Source organism: Panthera pardus, unplaced genomic scaffold, assembly GCF_024362965.1.
Source record: "Panthera pardus isolate Hobbes unplaced genomic scaffold, ASM2436296v1 HiC_scaffold_24, whole genome shotgun sequence".
NCBI lineage: Eukaryota > Metazoa > Chordata > Mammalia > Carnivora > Felidae > Panthera > Panthera pardus.
The window spans coordinates 128,790,134-128,818,041 of NW_026526810.1; the positions used below are offsets into that span (position 1 = coordinate 128,790,134).

Consider the following 27,908-nt stretch of genomic DNA (forward strand, 5'->3'; position numbering starts at 1 on the left):
GACCTACCTCTCGGAAGGGCTGAACTTAGCCCTACTTTACCCCTCTGGGCCGTTTAGAAATGCTCAAGAACGGGAAACTACCATGTGCAGATCGCTTACAATACACTGTGTAAGTTACTGTAACTTTACATTTAACCCACAAAGCAAAAAAAGTAGGTACTGCTGGGAGCTATAGGGGTCAGAGAGATAAAGTGACCTGTCCAAGGTACCAATTACAAAGTGGCAGATTTCAGGGGTCCCTGGGGGGCTCAGTCGGTTAGGCGTCCGACTTCAGCTCAGGTCATGATCTCGAGGTCCATGAATTTGAGCCCTGTGTCGGGCTCTGTGCTGACAGCTCAGAGCCTGGAGCCTGTTTCAGATTGTGTCTCCCCCTCTGTCTGCCCATCCCCTGCTCCTGCTCTGTCTCTCTCCCTCTCCCTCTCTCTCTCAAAAATAAACAAACACTTAAAAAAAATTTTTTTTAAAAGTGGCAGATTTCAGCCCAAAGCTGGCTGACTTTGAAACACCTTCATCCAACACTGCTTCTGTGGTTATATCCCCAAATTCCCCTCTCCCACCTCCATCCAACCTGTTAGCAGCCGCAAGTTCAACCCAGAAGCAATCTTGCCCTGGCCAGCTAAGGATGCCCCTACCTGTCTCAGCAGCCCCAAGGATGTCCAGTTTGTCACGGATGGCAGGTGCCAAGGTCAGAGCTTGGATTGGTGTAGGTGCAGAGAAGCCTAGGAAGCTGAGCGCTCGGAGAACCGGCTTGGGTACAAAAAGATCTTTCCAGGCTGTTACATCTGCCTTCTGGTCATGCATTTCAGGCACCCATGTCTTTGCCTTTTTGGGCACCTTTGGAATAGTACTCTGGGAAGACTCCGGCTTTTTTTTCCCTTTCTTTTTCTTCTTTTTTGGAACAGTCTGGGCTGAGCTTTCTGATACCATCTCCTCTACCTCTGGATCAGGACAAACTGTGCCATCTCCCTGGGGCTCTGGCGCAGCGTCTCTGACCTCAGACTCTTTCTCAGCACCGGTCCCTCTAGTCTCCATGTCTTTATTCTTCTTCAACTTCATCTTTTTCTTTGAGGAGCTAGACTCTCCTTCCTCGTCTCCTGAAACAGCTTGCGCCTTTCTCTTCTTGGGCCCCTCCTTTGAGAAAAGACTGGAGGAGTTCTTGGCAGGGGAGACCAACTGGTAATCGGTCAGTTCCTCAAAGCACACCAAGTCATCCATCTGTCCATCTGCAAACATATTCGGGTCAATCTTCACCTGCTTCCATTTCCCCACAACTTTGATTCCCTTCGTCTGAAATTTGCCATAGCTTGGCGGCTTTGGCCTTGATTTTGTCTCCTTCAACTTCATGGTTACTGAAAAGAAAAGGAAGGAAATGTTCCATTAAGTTGGCAACTGAGAAGCACAGGGTTCTGAGGCAACAAATATTTTCTGAGCGTATCAGGCCCTGCAAAGAAGTGAGGACACAGACAGAGAGAAGATCAAGTTAGAGAAGAAACATAGCGACAGATCAGGCAGCGGGGCCTGGAACAGAGGGGACGCAGGAGATGGGCAGGCACACGCTGCATCTGGTTTGGATTCCAGATCCAATACTCAACTGCCTGTGTGCCATGGACACTTCCGCTTAATCCTCTCGGAACGTCAGTGTTCTCATCTTTTAAAAAGGGAGAGGCGCCTGCTAATATCTAAGTCGCAAAAACGTTTTACGCAAATAAAGAAAATTACGTAGAGCCTGGAGAAAAAAGCCTTCCACAGCCAAGCCATTTTGAAGGCCGAATTAAGAATGAGGAGGCTTGGAGGGAGGGGAGAGGAGGCCGGCTTTATGATCCGGGCACAGACCTTTCCTCCTTCTCACGCCTCGCTCCAAGAAGGCAAAACGCCTATTCCACCATTCTGGCCTTTGCCCATCCAGCTTTGGCATTGCATTTTAAGTCACTTAAAATACATTTCAACGGAGGCCGCTTGAGTGGAACTCGATCCATCTCCTCCCTTTCCAGAAAGGCCAGGAAAAAGGACAGATCCTGGAAGGAAGGATAAAGGTGAAGCGTAGTTCAAATTTGGGTCTGTGGCGGACGTCTCACTCCCTGTGAGCCTCAGTGTCCTCGCCTGTAAAATGGGGATGACGAAGGGGTCTGTCTCAGGGGATCGGTACACCATTACCAGGTGGCGCACGTCAGCACCCGCTGGCCATGGCGGCTGAGCGCTCAGCACGTCAGCACGCAAGGAGGCTTCCCCCACCGCACCTGCGACGCCACGACCGCAAACCACCGGCTTCCACGACGACGGCGGTGGGGGTGCTCAGGCCCAGAGGGGCGAGCTGCTCGGCCCCGCCTCAGGCAAGACAAGCGCACGAAGCGGACAGACCGAGGCCACCACCGAGCCAGGAGGCCCACTGCAGGGGCCCCCGGCGCGGGGCCGACGGCCGCCCTCTCGGGGCCCGAGAACCCAGCGGCTTAGACAGACCCGCAGCGGAAGCCCCGGGCCCGACCCCAGTCCCGGTACTGACCGCCTGGAGAAGCCGCCGCGGCTCCTTCACACACGCCGGCCGACCGCCTCGCACACCTCCACCGCTCTCCCGCAGCTGCAGCGTCGTCCGCAGTTCCGGGGCGGGGCCTGCACTCACGGACATGCGCCCTGCGGCAGGAAGTCCCGCCCCCAGCTAGGCGCCGCTAGGTGATTCGCTATGGCTGCATCGCGGACTTCTGCAGGGCGGGGGCGGGGGCGGGGCGGGGGCGGGGGCACGGAGCGCCTGGCGCTCCCAGACGTGCGATTGCGTCTCGCTCGCTGGGTAAGCGCCTCTGCCATTCAGCGTCCAACGGCTCAGTGTCGGCCCCTGCGCCGGAGCGCAAGTTTTCTTGTATTTTTTTTTAAATACTTTTTAACGTTTATTTACTTTTTAATGTTTATTTATTTTTGAGACAGAGAGAGACAGAGCATGAACGGGGGCGGGTCAGAGAGAGAGGGAGACACAGAATCCGAAGCAGGCTCCAGGCTCTGACCTGTCGGCATAGAGCCAGACGCGGGACTCGAACTCCCGAACTGCGAGATCATGACCTGAGCCGAAGTCGGACACTCAACCGACTGAGCCACCCAGGCGCCCCTCTTGTATTCTTGGTCTAGCTTCAGTGCAGTGGCTGTCCACGAATGAAGTACCTAGTGCGTGCCTGGAGCCTTTTGCAAACGTTTTAGCATCTAATTTGCAGCCCCAACCAGCCTGTATCGGAGGGGCTGTTTTGTCAAGTTTTTTCATGCCTCGCCCGTTGCTCACTGATGGTTAGGCTACGTTGCCCTGACTCCAAAGCTCATGCTTTAATCACCAAGCTAGACTGACTCCTTTGTTATATGCAGAGAAATCGGCTTCACGGTAGATGATGTTCCTTTCAATGTGGGCATCACCACATCACCTGGGAAACATTTCCCATATGGTGTCCCTGTCTGGTGATCTTGGAAAGTCCTAAAGGAATTCATAAAGTTTAGGTCAAGTGAGCCTCCCCACCCCATCTTGGAACCACCATGGGACAGAACTTAACTCATTTCTTGAGGAACATTGCCAGGGTCCCCAAGAGGCTGGATGGCATAAAGCCTGTGCCCAAGTGGTGTCTGAAGCAGTCTGATGCCTAGAGACTGAAGCTGTCTAGATGACACTGTGACGAGGAAGGGTGCATGTCCCTACTACATGGCAGGACAAAGGGTCCTGTCCCCTCTGAGCTAGTTACACATGTTGGAGTATTGCAGCATTGTCCTGAGAGAACCTTGCCTAACAGGGCTGTGTGGTGGGAAAAGGGTCCTCAACAGAAACAGGCTAGAAATAGAGCCCCTGTGGTGGGAGTTGGGGGACCTGTCGAGGAGTCAAAATGGGGCATAGTGGAGATTCTCAGTGGAGGCCTCTGAAAAACTGACAAAAGCATCTGTATTAGGGTTCTCCAGAGAAATAGAGGCAACAGGATATGTATATACAGAGAGAAATTTATTTTAAGAGAGTGGCTCACAGTGATTGTGGAGGTTTGACATATTCAAACTCAGATAAGGTAGGCCAGCCAAAGAGTCCAAAGGCAGCCAATGGGCAGAATCCTTTCTTACTGAGGGGATGCAGTCTTTGTTTTATTAAAGCCTTCAACTGGTTAGATGGGGCCCACCATCACTGTGGAAGGTAATCTGTGTTCCTCAAAATCCACAGATTTAAATGCTAATGTAATCCAAAAAGACACCTTCACAGAAACATCTAGAATAATGTCTGACGAAATATCCAGGCACAATGGCCCATCCCAGTGGAGGCAGGAAATTAACCATCAGAGCATTCCAGGAGAGAAAAGGGTAGTTTTTGTTTGGGCGTCTTCCATGGTGGAGGAGACAACTCTGTGGGACAGCCAAGACAGATTTGCAAGCACCAGCTAAGTTAAGGGAGTCTTTTGCCCCTTTATTCCTTGCAGCTTTGCTCAGTTGACCCTGAAGTCCCCAAAAGCAGCTGCATGGGGAGGAAGTAAAAGAAAGAGAGGTGAGGAGCAGATTACTTCCCCTCTCCCCAGCTCTTTGTTTCAGAGCCTGGATCAGACCTAAGCCGGGGAAAAGAGAGAAGTTATAAATTTGCACGTGAGGTGGAAATTTTGACATCATGTTAGATGGCATTTTTGTGTCTTCTTTTTTTCACAAGACAACAGGGTGTTGTTCCCCCTGATTATTATGGATGAGACATTAAAATGGCATTCTGTCTGAGTCCGTTTTAGTGAAGGCACAAATACTGAGAAGAAAATGGTAAGTGCAGAGTTTCCTTGCTTGGTTCCTTGGAGAGTGTTAGACCTAGCAAGGAAATTGTCTTAACATCAGTTTCATGACACTTAGCTCAAAGCCTGCTTCAAAGTACAAAAGGATCGAAATTGAAGAGGCTGGGAGAGAGAATGTCTTTGCAGAACATTGCTTAAAACTTGTGGCCAAGGTTGAGTGAAGTATAATTCAGACTTAACAATAATTTAGTTCAACAAGCATCTCCTTCTTTTGGATTCCCCGAGTGTTCTGTATAAAGCATAGTACTTTCAGCTCTGTATTTGATTGGGAGATTTACCTTCTTGTCTAACTTCTCTTAGATTACAAGTTCCCCCAAGGAATTCCCCTCAGCTTTGTGTTGGTGTCCCCTAAAATATCTAGTCCGTGTCTGGCTGACTTAGGGGGTCATAGCTGTTTGTGGATAAATGAATGAGAAAACAGTTGACCTTAGCTTGAAGACAGGTTCCCCCCATCCATTGTCATTGAACCTAGCACCAAAAGTGACAATGAGTACTGACCTCATCAGATAGTATCTGTTCATAGTTCATAGCAGCTTTGTTACCAAAACTAGAAACAACCAAAATGTCCTAAGATAGGTGAATGGTTAAAGTGTGGTATGTGGTAATCATTTTGTGATATCTACATATATTAAGCCGTTAGGTTGTACACCTTAAACTTACACAATGTTGTGTGTCAATTATATCTCAATAAAGCTGGGGGAGGGGGAACCTATGGTACATCTATTCAACATTAGAAAGGAATGAACTAGTGGGTACACACAACTTGGATGGATCTAAAGGGCATCAGGTCGAGTGAAAAAAAGCCCACGTCTAAAGGGCATATCGCAGGGGTGCCTGGGTGGCTCCGTCGGTTAAGCGTCCGACTTCAGCCAGGTCACGATCTCCCGGTCTGTGAGTTCGAGCCCCGCGTCAGGCTCTGGGCTGATGGCTCGGAGCCTGGAGCCTGTTTCCGATTCTGTGTCTCCCTCTCTCTCTGCCCCTCCCCCGTTCATGCTCTGTCTCTCTCTGTCTCAAAAATAAATAAACGTTAAAAAAAAAAAAAAAAAACGTTGAGAAAATGACGGAACTCTACACACACCTCTACCAATGCAAATCTCCTAGTTTTGATCTTGGATTAGCACTACAGGTGATGTAGTCACCGGAGGAAATTGGGTGAAGGGGGCGTAGAACCTCTGGGTACGAGCTTTGCAACTCCCTGTAATTCTACAATTACTTCAAAATTAAAAAGTTTTTGAAAAAACTACATTGCTCACATTGTATTCTTACCAAAAACTGTTTAACCTGAATCTAATCACGAGGACACAGTCAGGCAGATCTAGATTGTGGAATATTCTATAAGACGACTGGCTTCTTCAACACAGTCATGGAAAATGAGACAAATCTAGGGTACCGCTTTTATTCAGCATAGTACTCGAAGTCCTAGGCATCCAAATTGGTAGGGAAGAAGTAAAACTTTAGTATTTGCAGATGACATGATGCTGTCTATGGAAAACCCTAAAGACACCACCAAAAAACTACCAGAACTGATCAATGAATTCACTAAAGTTGCAGAATACAAAATTAATATACAGAAATCTGTTACATTTCTACATGGTAATAATGAAGCGGTAGAAAAAGAAATTAAGAAAATAATTTCATTTATACTTTGCACCAAAAATTATAAAATACCTAGGAATAAACTTAACCAAAGAGGCGAAATACCTGTGCTCTGAGAACTATAAACATTGATGGAAGAAATCAAAGACAACACAAAGAAATGGAAAGACATCCCATGCTCATGGATTGGAAAGAGTGAATATTGTTAAAATGTCTGTACTACCCAAAGCAATCTACAGACTTAATGCAATCCCTATCAAAATACCAACAGCATTCTTTACAGAACTAGGACAAGTAATCCTAAAATTTTTAGGGAACCACAAAAGACCCCAAGTAGCCAAAGCCATCTCGGAAGAGAAAAACAAGACTGAAGGTATCATAATTCCAGACTTCAAGTTATATGACAAAACTGTAGTAATCAAAACAATATGGTACTGGCCCCAGAATAGACACATAGGTCAATGGAACAGATGAGAAAACCCAGAAATAAACACACAATTATATGGTCAATTAATCTTCAACATAGGAGGAAAGAATATCCAATGGGAAAAAGACAGTCTAATTCAACAAAGAGAGCGCTGTCCAGTTGGGAAAACTGGACAGCAACATGTAGAGGAATGAAAACTGGACCACTTTCTTACACCGTACACAAAAATAAACTCAAAATAGATTAAAGACCTAAATGTGAAACTTGAACCCATAAAAATCCTAGAAGAGTGCACAGGCAGTAATTTCTCTGACATAGGCAGTAGTAGTATCTTTCTAGAAATGTCTCCCAGGGCCAGGGAAATACAAGCAAAAATAAACTGGCGGGACTACATCAAAATAAAAAGCTTCTGTACAGCAAAGGACACAAAACTAAAAGGCAACCTGCTGACTGGGAGAATATATTTCCAAATGACATATCCAATAAAGGGTTAGTATCCAAAATATAGGAAGAACTGATACAACTCGGGGCACCGGGTGGCTCATTCTTTTAAGCTTCCAACTTTGGCTCAGGTCATGATCTGGTGGTTCATGAGTTCAAGCCCTGCGTAAGGCTCTCTGCTGTCAGCACAGAGCCTGCTTCAGATTCTCGATCTCCCTCTCTCTCTGCCCCTCCCCTGCTCTCTCTCTCAAAAAATATATAAACTTAAAAAAAAAAAAAAACTCAAAAAGAAGAACTGATACAACTCAACACCCAAAAAACAAATAATCCAATCAAAAACACGGGCAGAAGACGTGAACAGACATTTCTCCAAGGAAGACGTCCAGAGGGCCAACAAACACATGAAAAGATGCTCAGTATCACTCATCATCGGGAAAATACAGATCACTAGAATGAGCTATCACCTCACACCTGTTAGAATGGCTAAACTCAAAAACACAATGAACAACGGATGTGGGTGAGGATGTGGCGAAAAAGGAACCCTCACGCGCTATTGGTGGGAATGCAAACTGATAAAACCACAGTGGACAACAGTATGGAGTTGCCTCAAAAAGTTAAAAATAGAACTACCTTAGGATGCAGTAATTACACTACTGTTTACCCAAAAAATACAAACACATGAATCCAAAGAGATACACACAGCCGTATATTTATTGCAGCATTATTTACATTAGCCAAAATTTAGAAGCAACCTAAATGTCCAACAGACGAATGGACGAAGACGATGTGGTATATGTACACAATGGAATATTACTCAGCCATGAAAAAGACTGAAATCTTGCCATTTGCAACAATATGGATGGATCTGGAGGGTATTATGCTAAGTAAAATAAATCTGTCAGAGGAAGACAAACACCATCTGATTTCACACATACGTGGACCTTAAGGAATAAATAAGCAAAACAAACAAGACCGTGAGAGGCAAACCAAGAAACAGACTTTTAACTATAGAGAACAAACTCATGGTTACCAGACGGTGGGGGGATGGGAGATGGGTAAAACTGGTGATGGAGATTAAAGGGCAGGCTTATCATAATGATCCAGGTTTTAGAGGACTGAAGCTTACATAACTGGGGAGGGAGAGCTCTTTTAAAAAAATTATAATTACAATGTCATCCAAAACCAGGGGAGTAGGGCTGAGGGAAGTCCGATTGGAAAGAGACAACTGTCTTAGCCAATTACTTTTAGAATATCATACTTTTGCAAATAGTGAGACTAGTGATGTGAGCACATGACCAGAATCGCTCTCGGGGTCTTAGAAGGAGCCAGCACAGGCAAGGGTCCCCGAGCTCAGATTTCTTTTTTCACTCCATGGCAAACCTGCCTTTGCCTCTATCATCAGTGGTGGCACAGAATTCTATTTTGTGGAGGCACGAAATTTTTACTCCATATTCCCTATTGTTTCAAACAATTGGCTTGCTGTCATCAGTAACACCATGATGACCATCCGCGGGCTGATATTTTTGTGCGTGTGTCTGACTCTTTTCTTAAAGTGAGTTCCAAGAAGCAAAATTTCTGAGTCAAATGGAATGGAAGCTTTTATTATCTGTCTCGTGTTGCTAGCCAGAAAGTATGCCTCAGAATACACACCACCCAGCCCAGCAGGAGAGGGTTCGCCTCTCTTTGCCCAGGCAAACACTGCGTGTTTTCAGTTAATTACTACCTGCCGCAGATATTGAAGAGGTTCTCAATCATCTCTCTTTCATCCCCTGTTCTAAATTCTCCACGACGGAGAGCTAACGTCCATGTTCCCCAGACTCCCGTGTAGCACCAGTTCTGTGCATAACCTGGATGGTGCCACATAGTCCCCCCTGTGCCAGAACTGGAAAGTGGGAGGGGGACAGGGCGTTAGCTGCCAATCACAGTAGTGGGACCTTGGTTTCCAGAAACAGCAGGATGCTTAAGACCTGAGCCCAAATCAAGAGTTGGATGCTTAACCGACTGAGCCACCCAGACACCCCTTGATGTCTCAGTTTCTTGATGCTGGTAGTGGTTGCTGCACCGTCGGTGGTCCAGGTCTTCAGTGTCATTCTGAGGATGGAATTTCAACCTTGAACCTCCTCCTCCAATCTTGAAACTCTTTGAAGGCACCTAATTCCCTGTGTTAAAACCCATTGTGCTTAAGTGAGCTGGAGTGACTTCTGCTACTGTAGTTAAACCTTGACTAATAAACCAATAATAGATGCCACACACACACACACACATGCACACACACACACACACACAGTTATCTGCTTTAAAAAGCAATTTTACTATTAGTGAGATTGCACATCTTTTCATATATTTATTGGCCATATGTAATTCTCTCCTTGGAGACTACCTCCTCTTGTCTTCAGGTTTCTTTTTGGAGAAAGTTCTTTTCAAGGGCACCTGGGTGCCTCCATCAGTTAAGTGTCCGACTCTTGATCTCAGCTTGGGTCTTGATCTTAGGGTCATGAGTTCAAGCCTCATGTCAGACTCCCTGCTGGTCATGGAGCCAACTTAAAAAAAGAATAAGGAAGAAAGAAAATAAATAGTTCCTTTCAAAAACTGATTCATAAAAACGCTTGACAATGCAGAGAGTAACAGTGCAAAGGTTTGGGTTTTTTTCCCCCCTTGGTAGGTCACTTGCTCTCATCCTTGTTCATGGTGCTTTTAATGGCAGATGTCGTCTGATGGAACCACTTTTTCCTGTCCCACAGGTTGTCTTTCTAGTTGTCTTCTAGTGACAGGAAATTCAGAGAAACCACTTTGCCTGTTTCTCCCCATGGGGAATGTCCTTGATGTCATGAATGCCGCCAAGAAGGCAGAGCCAATACCAACCCATCCAGAGACTTTTCCTGCAAGCTAGCTCTGCAAACCTCTCCCCCGCTTGTCCCAAGGACGGTGGTTATGCAGGATCTCAGGGAGACTGGAGCAGTTTTTGCCAAACTGTTTGGGTTGCTGTTCCAAAGCTAAAGAGGGCTGGGCCGGGCCCTGGGTCTGGCCACCTCATTTCTTTGTGTTGCATAAGAGGCAAAGCCTCTTTGCTTAGGACAATCAAGGATGTCCTGCCCCCCTTTTCCGCCATTTCTTTCATTTCCTGCCCTTCCTTTCCTCCTCAATCTCACACTGAGATTCTCGCTTTCCTCTCTCTCCTCCTTATTCATGCGCCCATTCAAAACCCACTTACAGAGCTTCTGAGTACTAACCCAAGAGAAAAAGAAAATCTATACTTTCGTGGAACTTATTCCACTAGAAACAATAAATGGAATAATAGGTCTATTTTCTGAGTGTCCCTGTGTCACCACACTCTGGCACATCAAGACTAATGAACTGTTCCCAGGTCACAACGAGCAAGGATTCCAACCCAGGCCATTGGCTCAGAGATCATGCTGTTAACCACCAACCCATGCTTCCCTATGGGATTAGGGCCGAGTTCCTTTCAGTTCTGAGCTCTGTTCTCTTTGCATTGAGCTCCCCCATCTAATTGGCTTTCTAGTCCCAGGTTTGGCAGGTCAGCAGCTAGAGCTGGCGGACAATTCTGGAACTTGAGTCTCTGGCCCTTGGTTCAGGTCGCAATTCCCCAGCTCTTTGGGATTCCTTTCCGGAGTTCCAGTCTGCAGTCCCCACTTCCTGGTCTGCTGGTTTCGTCCACAATGGAATCGCTGGTGGGGTGCACTACCTCTCTTGGCCCGTCACCTCTTGGTTACCGCTGGTGGGCTTAGGCACACACGTTCGTGCACCTCATTTTATGTAGATAAAAGCTATTGCTAACAGGCGTCTCCAAAGCCGAAAAGCCACAAAAATTGGTGGGCACGGGTCAAGAACCTAAGAGCTATTAGAGCGATCACTCCCAAACCCAAAGCCTCCTGCGTTAGGATAAGAGGCTCATGGCACAGGTTAAATCGACACTAGGTCACCGGCCAGCCTCAAGAAAATTTCCATGCGGCGAGGAACACTGTAAAACACTGTACAATCCTCAACCCAGCTGCACACCCCTTGCAGGGATTTGTTCAGCCCTGGGAAGCCCAAAGTCTTAGCCAAAAATATCCTTAAACTCTAAAGAGTCACGTGGTCCATTTTCTGGCACACCTGCTTTTTTTTAACGTCTAAGAACTGTAGTCCCGGAAGCTAGAAGTATCTGCCAAAATGACAAAATCTTTACTAAGCTTATTTTGTGTCCTGAGAAACTGTCTTGGTAACCATCAGGTTGGGCGCCCCAAACTGTGGCTAGATAGAAACATGGAATGCACCCCTTTTTCGGCTAGGGTCCTAGCAAACTGCTGCTAGCCCTTGAGGAAAATTACAATGGCCACCACAAGGAACGTTCCAATTAGATAAGATCATTTAAGAAGTGCACTTAAAAGTCCTTAAATTAAAAAAAAAAAAAAGAAGTCCCCAAATTAGGGGCGCCTGGGTGGCTCAGTTGGTTAAACATCTGACTCTTGATTTCAGTTCAGGTCTTGATCTCACGGCTCAGGGGTTTGAGACCAGCATCAGGCTCTGTCCTGACAGCTCAGAGCCTGGAACCTGCTTTGGATTCTGTCTCCCTCTCTCTCTGCCCCTCCCCTGCTCGTTCTCTGTCTCTCAACAAAATAAATAAATGTTAAAAAACAACAACAACAAAACCTTGTAAACGTTAAGAAAAAAAAAAAAAAAAAAAACCTTGTCAAATTCTGGTAAATATCAGAGCAGCAGATTGGGCTAAAGGTGAAAATTCCTACCAGAGTCAGCTCTCTTGGATCTCTGCCTGCAGTACCTTGTAGAAAAAGAACACAAAGTATCTTTTGCACCTTCTCTGAGAGTGCCTCTGGAGTCCAAGGGTTTTTTTTTTTTTTTTTCAATATAAGACAGAGAAACTAGAGGGATCTCATGGAAAGAACTGGTTTTTACTTACACCCCCATCTTACACATGCCTTATGGTTCAGATCATGAATGTCCTCCCTGTAAAGGTCAAGGAGTTAATGATTTCTTTGGGGTCTTCTAGCACAATGGATAATATCTAAGGAGTGACTGGGCCAGGTAGTCATTTGGATGTACATTTTCCAAGACCTCTGACTCCAGACACCTTGACCCCAGGACCCCTGGCTCCAGGGCATAAGTGACTTATGGAGGACACATGAGCACTCATCCTTGTTTTGACCAGTTCCTGGATGCCTGAGAAGACATGTACGCTGGACCACATCCTCAGGAAAAACCCTAGACCCCAAGCAAAGGCGAGTCTCCCTCTCTCTCTCTTTCCTTTCCCTTCTGAGTCTCCCAGACACTCCATCTGTTATACTCTATCACTTACCCTATTCAATAAACTCTGCTCTCGCTTCTGCTCAGCCTGTGTTTGATTTCTACCCGGTGTGATGCCAAGGACCATCTTGGCTGATCCTTTGGGATCCTCTCTGGGTCCCCGGACCCAGTCAGCCTGCATCAAATCCTGCCAGAAATGTTTACTGTTTGTCTCAGCTTAAAAAAAAAACAAAAAAAAACAACAAAAAAAACACAACTACACAGTAGTGCTTCGGTCAGAAATTGGCCAAGTTGCAAAACACGCTACAAAAATTTTTTCAATGTTTATTTATTTTTGAGAGAGACAGAGTGAGCAAGGTGGGGAGGGGGGCAGAGAGATAAGGAGACACAGAATCCAAAGTCTCTGTCAGCACAGAGCCCCATGCGGGGCTTGAACCTGTGAACTGCGATATCATGACCTGAGCGGAAGTTGGATGCTCAACAGACTGAGCCACCCACGTGTGCCTGTTAAAAAAATGTTTAACCTTCCTCCCCTAAGCTAAAATGAAACTAAGTACCCAGAAGGAAAGTAAAACCTTCCCAAGCCTTTGTAAAAGTATTTACTGAAACAGATAAAGCAGTTAGATGGGTGGACCAACCTGTGATATTTATACTGCAACCTGGGGCGCCTGGGTGGCTCCGTCGGGACAGCTCAGAGCCAGGAGCCTGCTGCGGATTCTGTGTCTCCCTCTCTCTCTGCCCCTCCCCAGCTCGTGCTCTGTCTGTCTCTGTCTCAAAAATAAATAAACATTTAAAAAAAATTAAAAAAAAAAAAAGTCAGGGACAAAAATGCTCGGCGGCTACCCAGTCGTGAACCCTCTCACTGTTGAGTTGGGCTTTCTCTCAATAAATTCAGTTGCTTTGCTCACTCCCTGTTGTCTGCAAGATTCATTCTTGGACTCTGTGGGACAAGGACCAGCATCCTGTAACATTGGCAGACCTCTGGCTCCCGCTGGTTCTCAGTTCTAGATGGGTCATTAGCAGGTGCCGGTTTCGGTGACACCTGGTCTGCACTACAACACAGCTGACTGCTCACATCCCCGCCTAACATGAATGACTACATCCAGTTTGGCGCCCCCCTCCCTCCCCCTCCCCCCCCCCAACACACAATGTCTATTGCCTGGCGAGCCCAAAAGCCTAACAGTTCTATTACAGTTTCGTTTTCCCACAAAAACAAAACCTACCTCATTGGCTGTGCTTCAGTCAGAAGGGAGTCGTGTTATAAATATCCTGAGTCAGATCTTCTGGAAACACATCCAAGGTTTCAGGCTCAGACTTCTGGGTCCGAGACCCGTTTTGAGAAAGTCTGCTTCTCTGGGTAACACAGGGAGGGGTGGGCAGGGGCTCTTTCCCCTGACCTCCGATGGCAGGTGGGCGGGGGCTCCGTGAGTGGGAGGGAAGCTCTTGTGGATCCATTTGGTGAAGGTTCTTTTGTTCAGCATCACGGCAGTTGGGGTGGGGAGGGGAGGGACTCCAGCCCCAACCGCCCCTGGGCTCTGGGGCTTTGACACCATGAGCCTTGTTTGAGCCTGGGTGGAAATTGGCTAAACAGGGGAAAAAGACAAGCGTCAGGAGGAACCAAATCAGAACCATTCCAAGCCCAGGCTTTGGAAGCAGCTGGACTTGGGGCAGATCACCTGCCAGCTCTGTGGCAGAGATGTGTCGTCATCTATAAAATGGGGATCGTAAGCTCTCTTTTCTCATCATCTTAAGTGACGAGATGACGAGATGACTCGAGAACAGAAACCTAGAGCAACTTGACTACAATCTATGCCTTTAAGGCGTAATTGGTTCTTATTTCCTAATTCTGGCATCTTTTAAACGGCTCTGTGGAACTTTAGGAAAGTCCTGGGAAGAGCTGAGAAGTTGGTGCTGGGGTTTTGGGGAGGAAGGAAGCAGCCTGGTTGGAGAAATGAAGTCCACTCGCCAGCCTCCCTTAACCCTTTCCAGGCTGCTGCCTGGTGGAGTTTTGAAGTGATGGGGGGGGGGGGGGTCCAGAACTGACGGCCAAGAAAGAATTCTTGAAGAAGTCTTTGGTCCACAAAGGGTGATTTTAGGAAAGCACGGGGGGGCAGGACCCGTGGGCAGAGAGAACTGCCCTGGGGTTGTGCAGGATAACTGGTTATATGCTATGGAGTTGGGGCCGATAAAGTCAAGATCAAGTTTCTTTAAAAAAATTTTTTTTAATGTTTATTTATTTTTGAGAGAGAGAGAGAGTAAGGAGGGGCAAAGAGAGAGGGAGACATAGAATCGGAAGCAGGTGAGCTGTCAGCCCAGAGCCTGACGTGGGGCTCAAACTGAAGGTGATGTCATGACCTGAGCCAAAGTCCGAGCTTAATGGACTGAGCCACCGAGGCACCCCACAAGAGGAAGTTTCTTAAAGGGATTTCCTCATGCCAAAGAAGACTCACAGATTACTGGAGGCCTAGCTATTGTCAAGCTAAAGTGGATTTTCCCTCTAGCAAGACATTAGCATTAAGATAGTAGGGAGGTCCTGGAGATTAGCCAATAATAAGATGGCCCCTTTCTTAAAGTATTACTAAAATATTTGTAAACTAAAGGAGACTCTAATCAGTTTAACCTTTTGTTTTCTGTCCTGTCCTTTGTTCTTGGGCTGCTGGGAGTGCCTGAGGAATATTATTTCACTCAGATCCCACTTGAGAGCGGTTTGTGGGGTGTTAGCTTGCCTTAAGCTCCCTTATCACTGTCCTTAGAAGTTCAGAACAGCCCCTCGGGACCGCTTGAACCCCTTGAGTTTTCAAAGCTGTAGGCATACCCCCAGTTCTGGTGTTCCCCTCCCCCCCATCCAACTCCACCCTGTTAAAAAAGAAACAAACCCAGATTGGACTCATTGCCCTCCCCCCCCCCCCCCCCCAAACAGCGCACCAAGACTTAATTACAATTTCAACCTCTCCCAGGAATGTGACCTTTTAAGAGTCCATCTGTCATTTCCTGATCAGCCCTAGTGAAGTCATCTGCCAGGTACAAACCCTGACGTTCCCTTCTCCTGAAAAAGATGTCCAGGCCTGAAACAATCCTTTCTTTTCTTTTGCTAATGATGTCTTGCCTCAGTCTCCTTCTTACAGGAAAGCCTTCGTTTTTGTGCAGCTTCTCAGGGCATCTCTCTACTTGCTAGATGGGCTGTTGCCCTGTAACTGGGACTCGGGGGGGTTAAGAGCACCTGGCTCTGGGGGTGGGGGCAGAGCCCAAACAGCTCTGGCTTGGCCACTCACCACTGGCAACATCCAAAGGCAGAGAGATGAGCAGTGGAGAAGCAAGAAAGGGATTTATTTCAGTGAGGCCACCATCAGGAAGACAGTGGACTACTGTCCCAAAGGCCGTCTCTAAAGTGCCAAAACACTTCAAGGTTTAGATATGGAAAATGTGGACAAAGTCCGTGAGTACTGCAGATGGTCGGTCAAGGTCAGGTCCTCACTGTCTTGGGGTCAGTCTTGGGGTCTTTATTGCTGGAGGGGATAGTTTCCGGTTCTCACAGCAGGATGCTTGGCCCACGGTCTCCAGCCTGAGTTGAAAGATAAGCTGTTGGGGCACCTGGGTGGCTCCGTGGGTTAAGTGTCAAACTTCAGCTCAGATCGTGATCGCATGATCGCATGTTCTCATGGTTCGTGAGTTCGAGCCCCGCATTGGGCTCTGTGCTGATAGCTCAGAGCCTGGAGCCTACTTGAGATTCTGTGTCTCCCTCTCTCTCTGCCCCTCCCCTGCTGCTTGTGCTTTGTCTCTCTCTCTCAAAAATAAACATTAAAAAAAATTAAAAAAAAAAAGATAAGCTGTAAGGAGGAACCTAATCAATTAGAAAGGAAAAACTGAGGTCAGAACGGAGGTAATGAAGTCCCTTCAGGCGGATACATGATTTGCTTAATAAAGCCAATTAGATCTTCAAATTTACTTGGGTTGAATTTTGTGGTTTAACAGCCTTTCAGCAGTTTTGAATCTGGTGGGTGCCAGTCACTCTCTGCACAATGGAAGTCGTCCAGATAGCCACCTTAGCCTCTTCCCTGGCTTCTAAGATGGTGGCATCCAAGGTGATGGCAGTGAGCCTGGCCAAAGCCACCTCGGCAGCCTGTGGCAGTGCCCTCGCTGGACTTCCGTCCGCAGGTGAGTGTTCAGGGAGGAGCTGGTGTGGAGCGAGGAGGTAGACGGGGAGGGACAGAGTCCATTTCTGGCTTTACCTCCTTTAGGTTTTTACCTAGGTGTCCAACCAGGCTTTCATAGCAGTTTGAGACCCCTGTGGGGTCTCAGATTCAGAGCATTGATTTTAACTAAATTCTTCAGTTTGGGCCTGTTTTCTTCATTAGTTTCTGGGAGCTCTGTCTCCCGTCTTAGCTATTTATTCTTGCTGCTTATTTTCCCTTTAACCTCTGTTATATAACAAAAACTCAACCGACTACATTTTAACAGAATTTTTAAAAGTCTATTTATTTATTTTGAGAGAGAGAGAGCATGTGTGCGTACACACGTATGTGGGGGAGGGGCAGAGAGAGAGAGAATCCCAAGCAGGCTCTTGCTGTCAGCGCAGATCCCGACTCGGGCTCAATCTCACAAACTCCTGACATGATGACCTGAGCTGAAGTCAAGGATCCAACACTTAACTGCTTGACCACTGAGCCACTCAGGCGCCCTCAACTGAGGGTCTAGTTGGCTTTATTATGAGTCAGTTCATGAATCTGGCAACATCCCAACTGGCAGGTCTATGGAACACGAAAAGTTCTCAAAGGCAAAGAGAGAGAGAGAGCAGAAAAAAAATTATTAGCAGAGAGTCCATTGTTTTAGGCAAGGTCACCCTCCTAAGGGGAAGGGAAGGGGTCCATCAGTAAATTTCCTAGTGCTCTCAGTGAAATTCCCATGTTGACCGGCTAAGGCTTATATTCCTGGGGCACTGAAACTGCCGTCAGGTTGGGTGTGAAGTCTTGGTTTACACTTGGGGCTTTAACCTAAGTGATGCCATTTTGGGCCTGTGGTTTTCTTTTTAGCCCACTTCCCCTGCCAATAACTCCCCCCCCCCCCAAAGTCAACCTTTCTTATATGCTTAATGTGTATCCGTTTTTCATACCGTATTTATTTTTGCAAATGGGTGTTGGCTTTTGTTTGCAAGTTTAACTTATATGCAGAATAGTGCATTGCCGACCTTATTCTATTGCTTTTTCTGCACTGAGAACCACGTTTTTGAAATTGGCAATGTCAGTAGGTGAGTGTCTAATACTCCCCACTTGGAGGTAACTGACCCTGGAGAACAAACCTCCCCTTTTAGGGCCCCCACTCAGTGCTTGGAAGTGTGACAAGGAATAGGGCCTGGGCCACAGCCAGCAGCCCTCCCTGTTCGCTAGAAACTTAAGGACTCCCGAGCTTGTGATAAGCAATCCATAAAATAATAAGAAAGCTAGATGTTATCAGACACTGTGCCCTCCTACTCTCTATGCTTAGCACTTAACATTTACCAATTGGTTTAATTATCATAACAACCGCGGAGGAAGACAGCACTGACCCTCATGTATGAATAAAGGAACGTTGGCCAAAAGCCCTAGACCAGGAGGTGGGGTTGCTCTCAAGCCTGGGATAGGAAGTAGAATCAAAATGCAAATCTGGTCTAGGGAGGAGGCCTCAGGGAGGGGCAGCTTCTGGAAGGACCTGGCCACCCTCTGCATGGATGACAAGTGTGGGCGCCCAGCAGCGGGCTAACCAGGTGAACAGCACCCATTTCCCATGGGCCTTCTGTGTACATAGGGGACCAGATAGGCCAAGCTCCTGGCCAGCCTGGCGTCACCTTTCCTGCCAAACAATAATGTCGAATAGCAAATACCTTCTAACTGGACTTTTTTTTTTTTTTTTGTAAATATTTTTTAATAATTTTTTTAAGTTTATTTATTTATTTTGAGAGAGACAGAGAGAGCACGAGTGGCGGGGAAGGGAAGAGAGAGAAGGAGAATCCCAAGCAGGCTCCACGTGGTCAGCCCAGAGCCCGACGCGGGGCTTGAACTCACGAAACCAGGAGGTCGTGACCTGAGCCCAAATCAAGAGTCAGATGCTTAGCCACTGAGCCACCGGATGCCCCTCTATCCAGGCTTTTGATTCTTGAGTCTCTGACTCCATACACCCCAGGTGGCCTCTCTGGTTTAACTTTTTTTTTTACCATCACCCCAAGTCTCTCTTCCTGGGGAGCTGGATGAGTTCGTTCCTGCACATCTTTCTATCTTTTGCAGTCCTAGCCCCTAGGGCTGCAGCAGACATCTGCGGGGGTTTGTTTGGTTTTGTTTGAAACAAACCAGCCTGAGAAGGCAGAGAGAAAGAAAAAGTTCTGATCTCCCCACAAACAGCCAACCAACCAATTCACAGACAGACAAAAAAAAAAAAACAAAAAACAAACAAACAAAACCCACAAAGCAAAAACGGTATGTGATAATAATTGGGTTTTCTGAAACAAGGACTTTGAAGCCTGTCTCCAGATAACTTGAGGTGGAGGCATGCAAATACCTTCAGGGCAGGTCATTTACATCTGGAATTGGACTCCCCAGCAATCCTCACCAAGTTCAGGGCTGTGGGAGCCACCTTCCCAAGAAACCCCCCTTGTCCGAGTGAAGCAGGGAGGGGGACAGGTGCAGTCATTTCCTCCTGTCTCCCAAGCTGGGCAGCGCCCTCCCCATAGGTGGGCTGTAGGCTCAGGGAGCAAAGGGGAGGCCAGTATGGATCCACTCACAAAATGTTCTTTTGGTTTCTAGTCAAGGTTGGTGCAGCTGTGATGGGAGGAAGTGAGTCTCTGCAAGGAAGAGGTTCAAGTCCTTATCTGCCCCCCCCCCCAGCCCCAAGGACTTGGGGAGCAACCATCCTCGTCCAGGCCCAGGTTTGCCTCGGCCTCGCGTGGATGGTAGAGGAGGAGGCAGATTGGGAGAGATGGGCAGGAAGCAAGGAACTGGAAACAAGAAATGAAGGGGCCTCTGTCGTAGGACGATTTCTCAGCATGGTGCCCAGTGACCCTCACCCTTTTTAAAAAAAATTTTGTTTTCATATTTATTTATTTTTGAGGTTGAGAGAGAGAGAGAGGGACACAGCGTGAGTGGGGAAGGGGCAGAGAGAGACGGAGACAAAGAACTCAAAGCAGGCTCCAGGCTCTGAGCTGTCAGCACAGAACCTGATGCGGGGCTTGAACCCGTGAGATCTTGACCTGACCCGAAGTCAGATGCTCAACTGACTGAGTCACCTAGGCACCCTGACCCCCACCCTTATATACTCCTCCTGCCTTTGGAGTGCCGGGGGGGGGGGGGGGGGGGTCATGTGAACATGGTAAGATACCACTCCCATAATCATGTTAAGTTATATGACAGAAGGGAGGCCAAGCAGATGTGTCTAATCTATTCACATGAGCCCTTTATTTTTTAATATTTTAATTTTTTTAAATATTTATTTAGTTTTGAGAGAGAGAGAGAGAGAATAAGCGGGGGAGGGCCAGAGAGAAACGGAGACACAGAATCCAAAGCAGGCTCCAGGCTCTGAGCTGTCAGCACAGAGCCCAACACCGAGCTTGAACTCACGAACCATGAGATCATGACCTGAGCCAAAGTTGGACGCCCAACTGACCGAGCCACCCAGGTGCCCAGTCACATGAACCCTTTAAAAGCAGAGAATGTTCTCTGCTCTTCACAGAGGAGGAATCAGAGATTGGATTGGAGGGGGATTTGAAGTTTCTTACCACGGGTTCCAAATGAGAGCCCAGTCTGGCTGAACACTTGATTTTGGTCTTGTAAAACCTAGACAGAGAACTCAGACCCTCCTGGACTTTTGACCTGCGCTAAAATGTAAGAACTGGGCATTATTTTAAGCCCTGACTTTGTGGTCATTTGTGAGGCAGGGTTAGAAAAGCAGCAGAGGCCTGCTATCACTTTTCCCTTCACCAGGCCGAGGGGTGTTCCCTCGGGAGCTGAATGAACACGCTCAGGCAACCCCAGGACTCCTGAAATTCCTGGCTTCACTTGGTGCCCAAATCTGGGTCCTGCGCCTGCGAGATTCCAGGGGCCCCTGCCTGCCCGCAGGTGCCCCCGCTATCAGGGGAAGCCAGGCCCCTCCACGGTTAACCATCTTCCGGCACACGATGGCCGGCATGCTGCAGGGAGGAGCATAGGGAGGCACATTCTCACTGTGCGGGTCTAGGATGGCCTCCTGTCCAGGTGGGCGTCTTCAGCAACACCATAGAGGCTGCTGGGAGTTGCTCAATGTCTACTCCTTCCTTCTGGCTCACGTGATTGCTGGGCCTGATTTCCGGCTAGGTGCATGATCTCCAAGGGAAGGACTGCCATTTTCAGTCTCTCTTGCTGCTGGGTGTGCTCACTCAGCTGGGTTCTTCTGGCCGGTGAAAGATGAGAAGAACGAAGTATACGATGCTCTGGGCATAAGCAGTTAAAGGGGAGCCGGTGGACCCACCTTTGCCCCTCGTCCCCTTCCCGTGACTTCTGCTGCAGGCGGGGGAGTGGCCATCATGAACCAGCGGATGACAGCAGCACCTTAAGGAAGGCAGAACAAGACTGCAGGAGCCTGGGCCCCCAGGAGCAGAGCCACCCTCTCCCCCACACCCCAGCCGAGACTCATGACTGAGTAACAGAAAGAAACTTCCCTTGTTCGAGTCAAGAGGGTCTCTTTCACACCAAGCAGACATATATTCTAATGAACACAGTTGGGTATCTTGATGACCATAGAGGAATCAGTCCAACAGAGGGTTGCATTTACCTGTGCCTTCTCTATACGCCACTAAAATGACAGTAACAGACCAAAGATGCTTAGAACCACAAGGGCAAAGAGGAGCGGGAAGGTGACAGTAACACTAACTACATTAGGAGCTGGAAATCACACAGCCATGTGGTTCCCCACTTAGCAGTCCCGAGAAAGCTGAATCTTAAGTTGTCAGTGGAGGAGGGGAGAAAGAGGCAGCTCTGCCTGGGATGACCCCCCAGGGCTCAGCTTCTGGAAGTTGGCGTTGCGGTGGGCCAGCACAAGTCTGTTGGATGTCTGTTACAGGAATGAGGCAGATCCCCAGAGATCCCCTCCAGCAGACCACTGGCACTTGATTTTTGGCAAGGCTGGGTCTCTGGGACAAGGGGCACCAGGTACTGCTGAGAGCAGGACCTTCTTACTAGAACTGAGTTCTCCTACAAGCGTTGAGACCCTCGACCCTCATCGATAGGTCCCCAGAACGCTGGTGGCCAGGTTACAACGCTCAGAATAAAGGGAGGAAGATTCTTCTCGGGAGTCTTACCAGCCCAGGAAAAGAAATGCTCACATTCTGACACGTGGGGAGAGGGGCACTCGTTGAAAGTCTCAGCCAGATTAAGGTGTGGTCCCCGAGCGGATAAGAGCCACCCCTGCCGGAGTCCAGCTCCGGCAGGTCCGGGGGTTCCCGAAGGATGAACGGCGTCGGCAAAAAAGTGAAAATAAAACAAAACAAAAATAAAAACAAAAACAAAAAACTAAAATAAAAAACTAAAATAAAAATGGACACACAACAGCAGTGTGTTGAACTGGCCGATTTATTGCAGTAAACGTGGCATTATATATGCGAATGATTTCCTTGTAACGTACGTCATCTATGTTTTTCTAACATTACCCAATTCTAAAATTGTCCCTTTGTATAATCACCCAATAAGGAATAACATGATTGTTTTGTCGTAACGTCCCCTCCTGCCCTTTGCTTATTGATTAATTTCTTTTATTTTTATCATGTATCTATGTTTATCTATAATGTGTAAAGCATTTGCTTTGCTGTTCTCACGAAAGGCCATTTATCTCTCAACACCTCAAGTGGAACAGTTACAGGGACATAACCTCTTAGTTTTTTCCCTGAACCCGTCGTGGTTTTAAAGAACAAAAGCGTTCGCCTGGGTCCGAGGTGCCAGGAAGGGGGCCAAGAGGGCCTTAGAAACCCACGCCTTATACATTCTCAGAGAGACAGTGCACCTAGGAACCAATGAACCATTCTGTACTTTAACCGACTAGGTTCAATCACCATCTGGAATGCCTCCGGGGGGCCAGGTGGGCCTAGGGGTCAGAGTGACCTGTGTCCATAGATACGCTCCTTAGTTACCGGAGTGGGGCTTTCGGATCCATATGTCTCTCCTTCGTTGGCCGCCTTTGCTGGCAAATGCATGAGGCTATCCTTCCCGTAAGTAGAGGAGTCTCCATGGGGAATGGCAAGGGCTAAACGTAAGGCCGCACAATGTCTTGCGGAATCTTATTTTCTTCCCTAATGGTTTTTTTTTCTTCCAGGGGGCCTGCCGAGGGCCATTCCCCAACAGACAATACCCCAGGTAGTTTTAAGGCCAAATTACCTAAAAGCGGGAGTACCAGAAGCTTCACTGTCGGCGGGCTGCCCTGCAGTCACCAGTCCGTCCACAGCCCGGGCCCTGCCACTCAGGCTGGGTAGCTCGGCTTCCAGCACACCCCTGCAGGAGAGCCTGACACCAGACATCTAGGAAGGCTCAGACACGAAAGAGCAGCACTGTTTCTGGCCCTCTCTCTCCTTTTGCCCCGAGCCCTGAGACACTCACCTTCTGACCGAAATGCAGCTTCATCACCGGCTTCCCCACCTGACAGGAGAGGGACCCACGGGGGACCACAGTGGCTGGTCTGAGAGTGTGGAAAGCAGTGGGCACAGAGAGGGATCCCGAGATGAGGGGAATGTAGCTGGCCCAGGAAGGTTGCGGATGGAGACGCTATGACTTGCGTTAGCATCCAGTCTGGGCGAGAGAAGAAGGGGAGCCCTGCCACCGTCCTCCTGAGTCCCCACAGTGACTTCGGAGACACCTCTAAGGCACCCCGGATACTCACAGAGCAACTTAAAAGGGCTGGAACAGGAGGATCAAGACAAATAACATTAAAAACAGATCTACTATGGGGGGGGGGGGGGGGGGCGCGTGGGTGGCTCAGTCGGTTGAGCGTGCGACTTCAGCCCAGGTCATGATCTCACAGTTTGTGGGTTTGAGCCCCGTGTCGGGCTCTGTGCCGACAGCTCAGAGCCCGGAGTCTGCTTCAGATTCCATGTCTCCCTCTCTCTCTGCCCTTCCCCTGCTTGCTCTCTCTCTCATATTCTCTCTCAAAAATAAATAAATATTAAAAAATATTAAAGGGGCGCCTGGGTGGCTCAGTCGGCTGAGCGTCCAACTTCAGCTCAGGTCACGATCTCACAGTTTGTGGGTTCGAGCCCCACATCGGGCTCTGTGCTGACAGCTCAGAGCCTGGAACCTGCTTCGGATTCCGTGTCTCCCTCTCTCTGCCCCTCCCCCACTTGTGCTCTGTCTCTCTCTGTCCCTCAAAAATAAATAAATAAATGTAGGAAAAATTGAAAAAAAAAAAAAAAAAAGAACCCACATCTACTATGGGGTGCTTGAGTCGCTCAGTCGGTTAAACATCCGACTTTTGGTTTTTGGCTCAGGTTATGATCTCTCAGTTTGAGTTGGAGCCCCTGCTTGGGATTCTCTCTCTCCTCTCTCTCTGTCCCTCCCTCCCCCCCCCCCCCAAAATAAGTAAACACACTTTAAAAAAATTAACAGATCTATTACGGTCAAGACATTGCCCATGACTCATCACATAAAATCTGCACCCCAAGATTTTTGCTGCCCCTGTTTTATAGATCTTGTTAAAAGAACTTGTGAAGAAATGATCCAGAGTCCCTAACTCTTGCTGCTGTTGAAGATGGGCATCTTTCCACAGGCTGAGAACGGCTGGCTTTGTGGCTTATTTCCAGCTGGGAGCCTTGAACTGGCTTCTTGCCCACCAGCTCTCTCCCAGCCGCCTCCTCCAGCAACCAGCCTGTATTCAGGGAGATAAAATTATTTACCTGATGAGCCAAACCATTTCAAATTGCTGAAGAAGTTCAAGGTAGGGTGGGAGAGGTGGACGACTTCACCAGTTTCAGCCATCTTTGGGCCAGCCCCAGCCCAACTCTCTCGAGTGTCTTTGGTAACAGCGATTTTCTGGAGGAAAAGGTAACTGCAAAGGAACATTTGTCTTTTTTTTGAAAAATTTTAACAGATGTTTATTTATTTATTTTGAGAGATAGAGTGTGTGCGTGTGCGCATGAGCACGGGAGGGGCAGAGAGAGAGGCGCACCGAGCCCGATGTGGGGCTCGATGTCACGAACTGTGAGATCATGACCCGAGCCAAAATTGGGAGTCAGACAACGTAACAGACAGAGCCAGCCAGGTGCCCTGAGAAGGAACGTTTTTCAAACTGAAATTGTGCCAGGCTTTTTTCCTGACAGTTGCAAAGACTTAGGGACCGTCCTCGTTTGAGTGACCTACCCTACAATCCTTAACCAGCCTCAGAGCCTGAGCTGTGTTCTCTGCTGGAAAGCTGACAGATCTGGACCTGGTTGCGGTCCAGTCCGGACCAGGGCGGGGGGGGTCACTGTGAGACAGACTGCAGTGGCTCTTGTGTGAGCCTCATTCTGCAGCAAGGAGATGAATAAGGCCTGAACACAGCCAAGTTTCGGGAACAGTCTAATGGAGCACTGTGGCTGTTTTGGGTTCAGCCCTGGGGGCTCCCGAGTGGCCTGAAGAGAGGGAGGGACGTTGTCGTGGGGCTGAGGCTCCACCACGAGGACTCAAGTGCCAGCGGTGTGTTTGGGAGGTGACCCTAGGGGGCACCAAGAGGGGATGAAAGATCAGGTGGAGAAAGACCCGCGGCCATGAAAGGGTCCATTCATGAGTGAGTCTGCACTGTGGGCAATTGAGATTCGATTCTCCGGAGACCCCTGGGAGACCCCCGGGAGTCTAGGGCAGGCCTGAGTTGTCCCACCTGAGGGGTGTTCATCCCCAACTAAAACCCATCATTGGCTGAAGTCTCTTCTGCGGGAGCCGACACCCTGCTTCCAGCCTGTCTTGTCAGCCAGGGCTGGGGGCCTAGGAAGGGGTCATCGGCGCTGGCAGTAGGGGACAGCAAGGGCTAGAGGGTGAGTGCCAGGGGGTACGGGGGCAAGGCTCCAACCGTCCGCTGCGCAAGCTCAGTGGAGACCAGGAAGTGAACAGTATTTACGTCTGGAGACAAGTGCGCCTCTTCCCCTAGGAGTACCCAGGAGCTCCGTCTTACCGGAAGTTGCACAGGGTGTGGATTTAGGTGTTGCTATGGCTACCATGGGACTAGCTTCACCTTGTGTTTCCTTTGGGAGCTGGTGTTTCTCAGCGTCTGCTCCATTCTCAGCTTTAGGCTTCCTTTTGGTGTGTGGTGTGTGCATTTCAGAGAGGGTCTCCCTGGACACCTGCTCCCCCCAACCGTGCAGACGTCTGTTGCTTGTTACTTGCCAGGCTGGCGGCGGGGACAGTGGCATTCTCTGCGGTCCCATCCGGCCTCAGTCTGGGCAAGTCTGGGGAGGGGATTTTCTCAGTAGCTCTGTCCCTCCCCCGGTGGTGGGTGGGTTCTCTCTGCGCCCCGGAGGGTTTAGCACCCCGACCTTGGGGGTGGAGGTATTCTTCTTTTCTCCCCCTCCATCTACGGTGATTTTCACCTGTGTTCTGGGAGCTTAGGGGTTTACTGCCCGACCCCCAGCAGCATGAGGCTCTCGTCCCCCAGGGGAGCAGGGAGGTAAGGCTGTAGCTGCCTCCACCCCCAGCCTCCTCTCCACAAGGGAAGTGTTCTGTGGGTTTCTGCCTACCCACAAGTCTTTCTTGCGAGCACCCAGCAGACCGGCCAGCTCTGAGGGGTTCAAGAAAAGTTATTTATTTTTATTTTAAAGTTGATATACATTTTATAAAATTGCTTTCTGTAGGTCGTGGGGGAACGAGCTTAAGAATTCCCTGAGCCTGCACCGATGGGTTAACAAGGCGTAAAGAGTTAGAAAGCCACAGGATGAACGCACCCAAGTTTGGGTAAACAAGATTGGGTCAACAGGGCAAAGGCCAGCCAGTATAGGACAAAGGTATAGGAATAGAAAAGCCTTGGGATGAAAGCATCAAAAATGAGGTGAACAAGATTAGGGATTCAGGGCGGAAATGCCCCCCAACTTAGCACAATCGCAGAAAGGTGCTTTCACAGGAAGGACCAAAACAGGAAAACAGGACTGTAGACCACAGCAGCCGGAGTTGCCCGGAAAGGAACTAATAGCAAAAGAAAGGTGACTTGTTGACCCGGAGGTAGCATGCTCTTTCTTGTCCCCTAGGCCAGTTGAGGTAAACAGAGGTGGCGCCCCATGCCTGCTGTAAACAACCTTCCTCCCAGTGCCAGGATTTTGTTTTGTATTGACCCAAACTCCTAACACCGCATATCTTCAAAACCCCCTTTCCCTCACGCCCATGAGCTAATGGTCAGGGTTTCATTGTCTCTCTTTGCACGTCCATCACGCTTGTAAGCCTTCCGATCTTAATAAAAACGGAGCGAAGACCCTTCTTCGGGGCTCTTGTCTCCTCCTGGACATTAGCCTCTCTCACATTGCAATCCTGCGTCTGCTCTCTTGAACTCCAGACCCAGAGTCTACGACAGTAGGTTGTCTGGATTTTTCGTGTTGTAGGTTGGGAGTGACGCTCTCTCCAGCTTTCTACATCCTAAGTGGCCTCTCCTTTGGATACGTCCACAAGTGGGAGTCTACAAAATGCAGAGGGTGCCCCTAGAGGCCCCCAGACTATTTACTGGGGTGTAAGCAGAAGTTGTAGAATTTCTATTTCTATTTATGTTATATCTCATTCTTAAAAACAAACAGCAACTCCAGAGAAGAGACCTTTCTGGCAGGAAGTAAGCCCTCACTGTGGACTTGAGTGGAAACAGGGGATACCAATCACACCTGTTGCCAGGGTAGGAATTGGAGGATTTTTCCAGACACGGCGTAGTGACCATTAGTGATTCAGTCTCCTTGCCTGGAAGCGCCCAGAGCCCCACTGTGCCATTCAACATACTAAGTTGTCCCGGCGATTTGCTTGCCAGCCTCCCCACAGGACTTTGAGGTCAGGCAGGGAAAGGCCAGTGTCTTGCTCACATCCTGATATGAGCAAGACACTGGCCTTTCCCTGCCTGACCTCAAAGTCAGGATGTCTAGTGTCCATACATAAGGAAGGGCAAAGTGCTCTGTCGTCAGTGGCTCAATATGTATCCTGGCTACCCCTGACCCCAGCTGCCCAATGGGAACTTTTGTCAACCCCCATCACTAAATGAGGGGGGAAAGTGAGGCCCACAGAAGGCCAAAGAATGGTCCTGGGTGTATACAGCCTGGATGTGGTCATCGCTTGTGAGACTAGGATGAATCAAAGCCTCCTGCCAACTGATTCTGTGCTTAGCCTGCCTCTACCTCCTCCACAAGGCAGGTGGGGAGGATGGGGTGATTTGGAAAACTCCAGTCCCCCCCCGCCCCCCCAACAGGGCTGCAAGGAGCAAAGACGTGGAGG

At 48.5% G+C, this 27,908-nt stretch overlaps 1 protein-coding gene across 2 annotated transcripts in view; it reads right to left on the bottom strand.

Moving 5' to 3' along the window:
* DDX24 (DEAD-box helicase 24) overlaps nt 1-13,847 on the bottom strand; it is a 34,464-nt gene extending 20,617 nt beyond the window's left edge. The window contains exons 1-2 of one of the 2 annotated variants that reach the window (XM_019462155.2): nt 13,725-13,847; nt 633-1,349 (exon numbers count right to left, since the gene is read on the bottom strand). In XM_019462155.2, the coding sequence (XP_019317700.2) occupies nt 633-1,344 (712 nt within the window). In that variant the 5' untranslated portion in view covers nt 1,345-1,349; nt 13,725-13,847. Of the gene's footprint in view, nt 1-632; nt 1,350-2,500; nt 2,616-13,724 lie in introns of those variants that run through there. The other variant, XM_019462153.2, reaches the window with a different exon arrangement.
* Between the last annotated feature and the right edge of the window lie 14,061 nt (nt 13,848-27,908).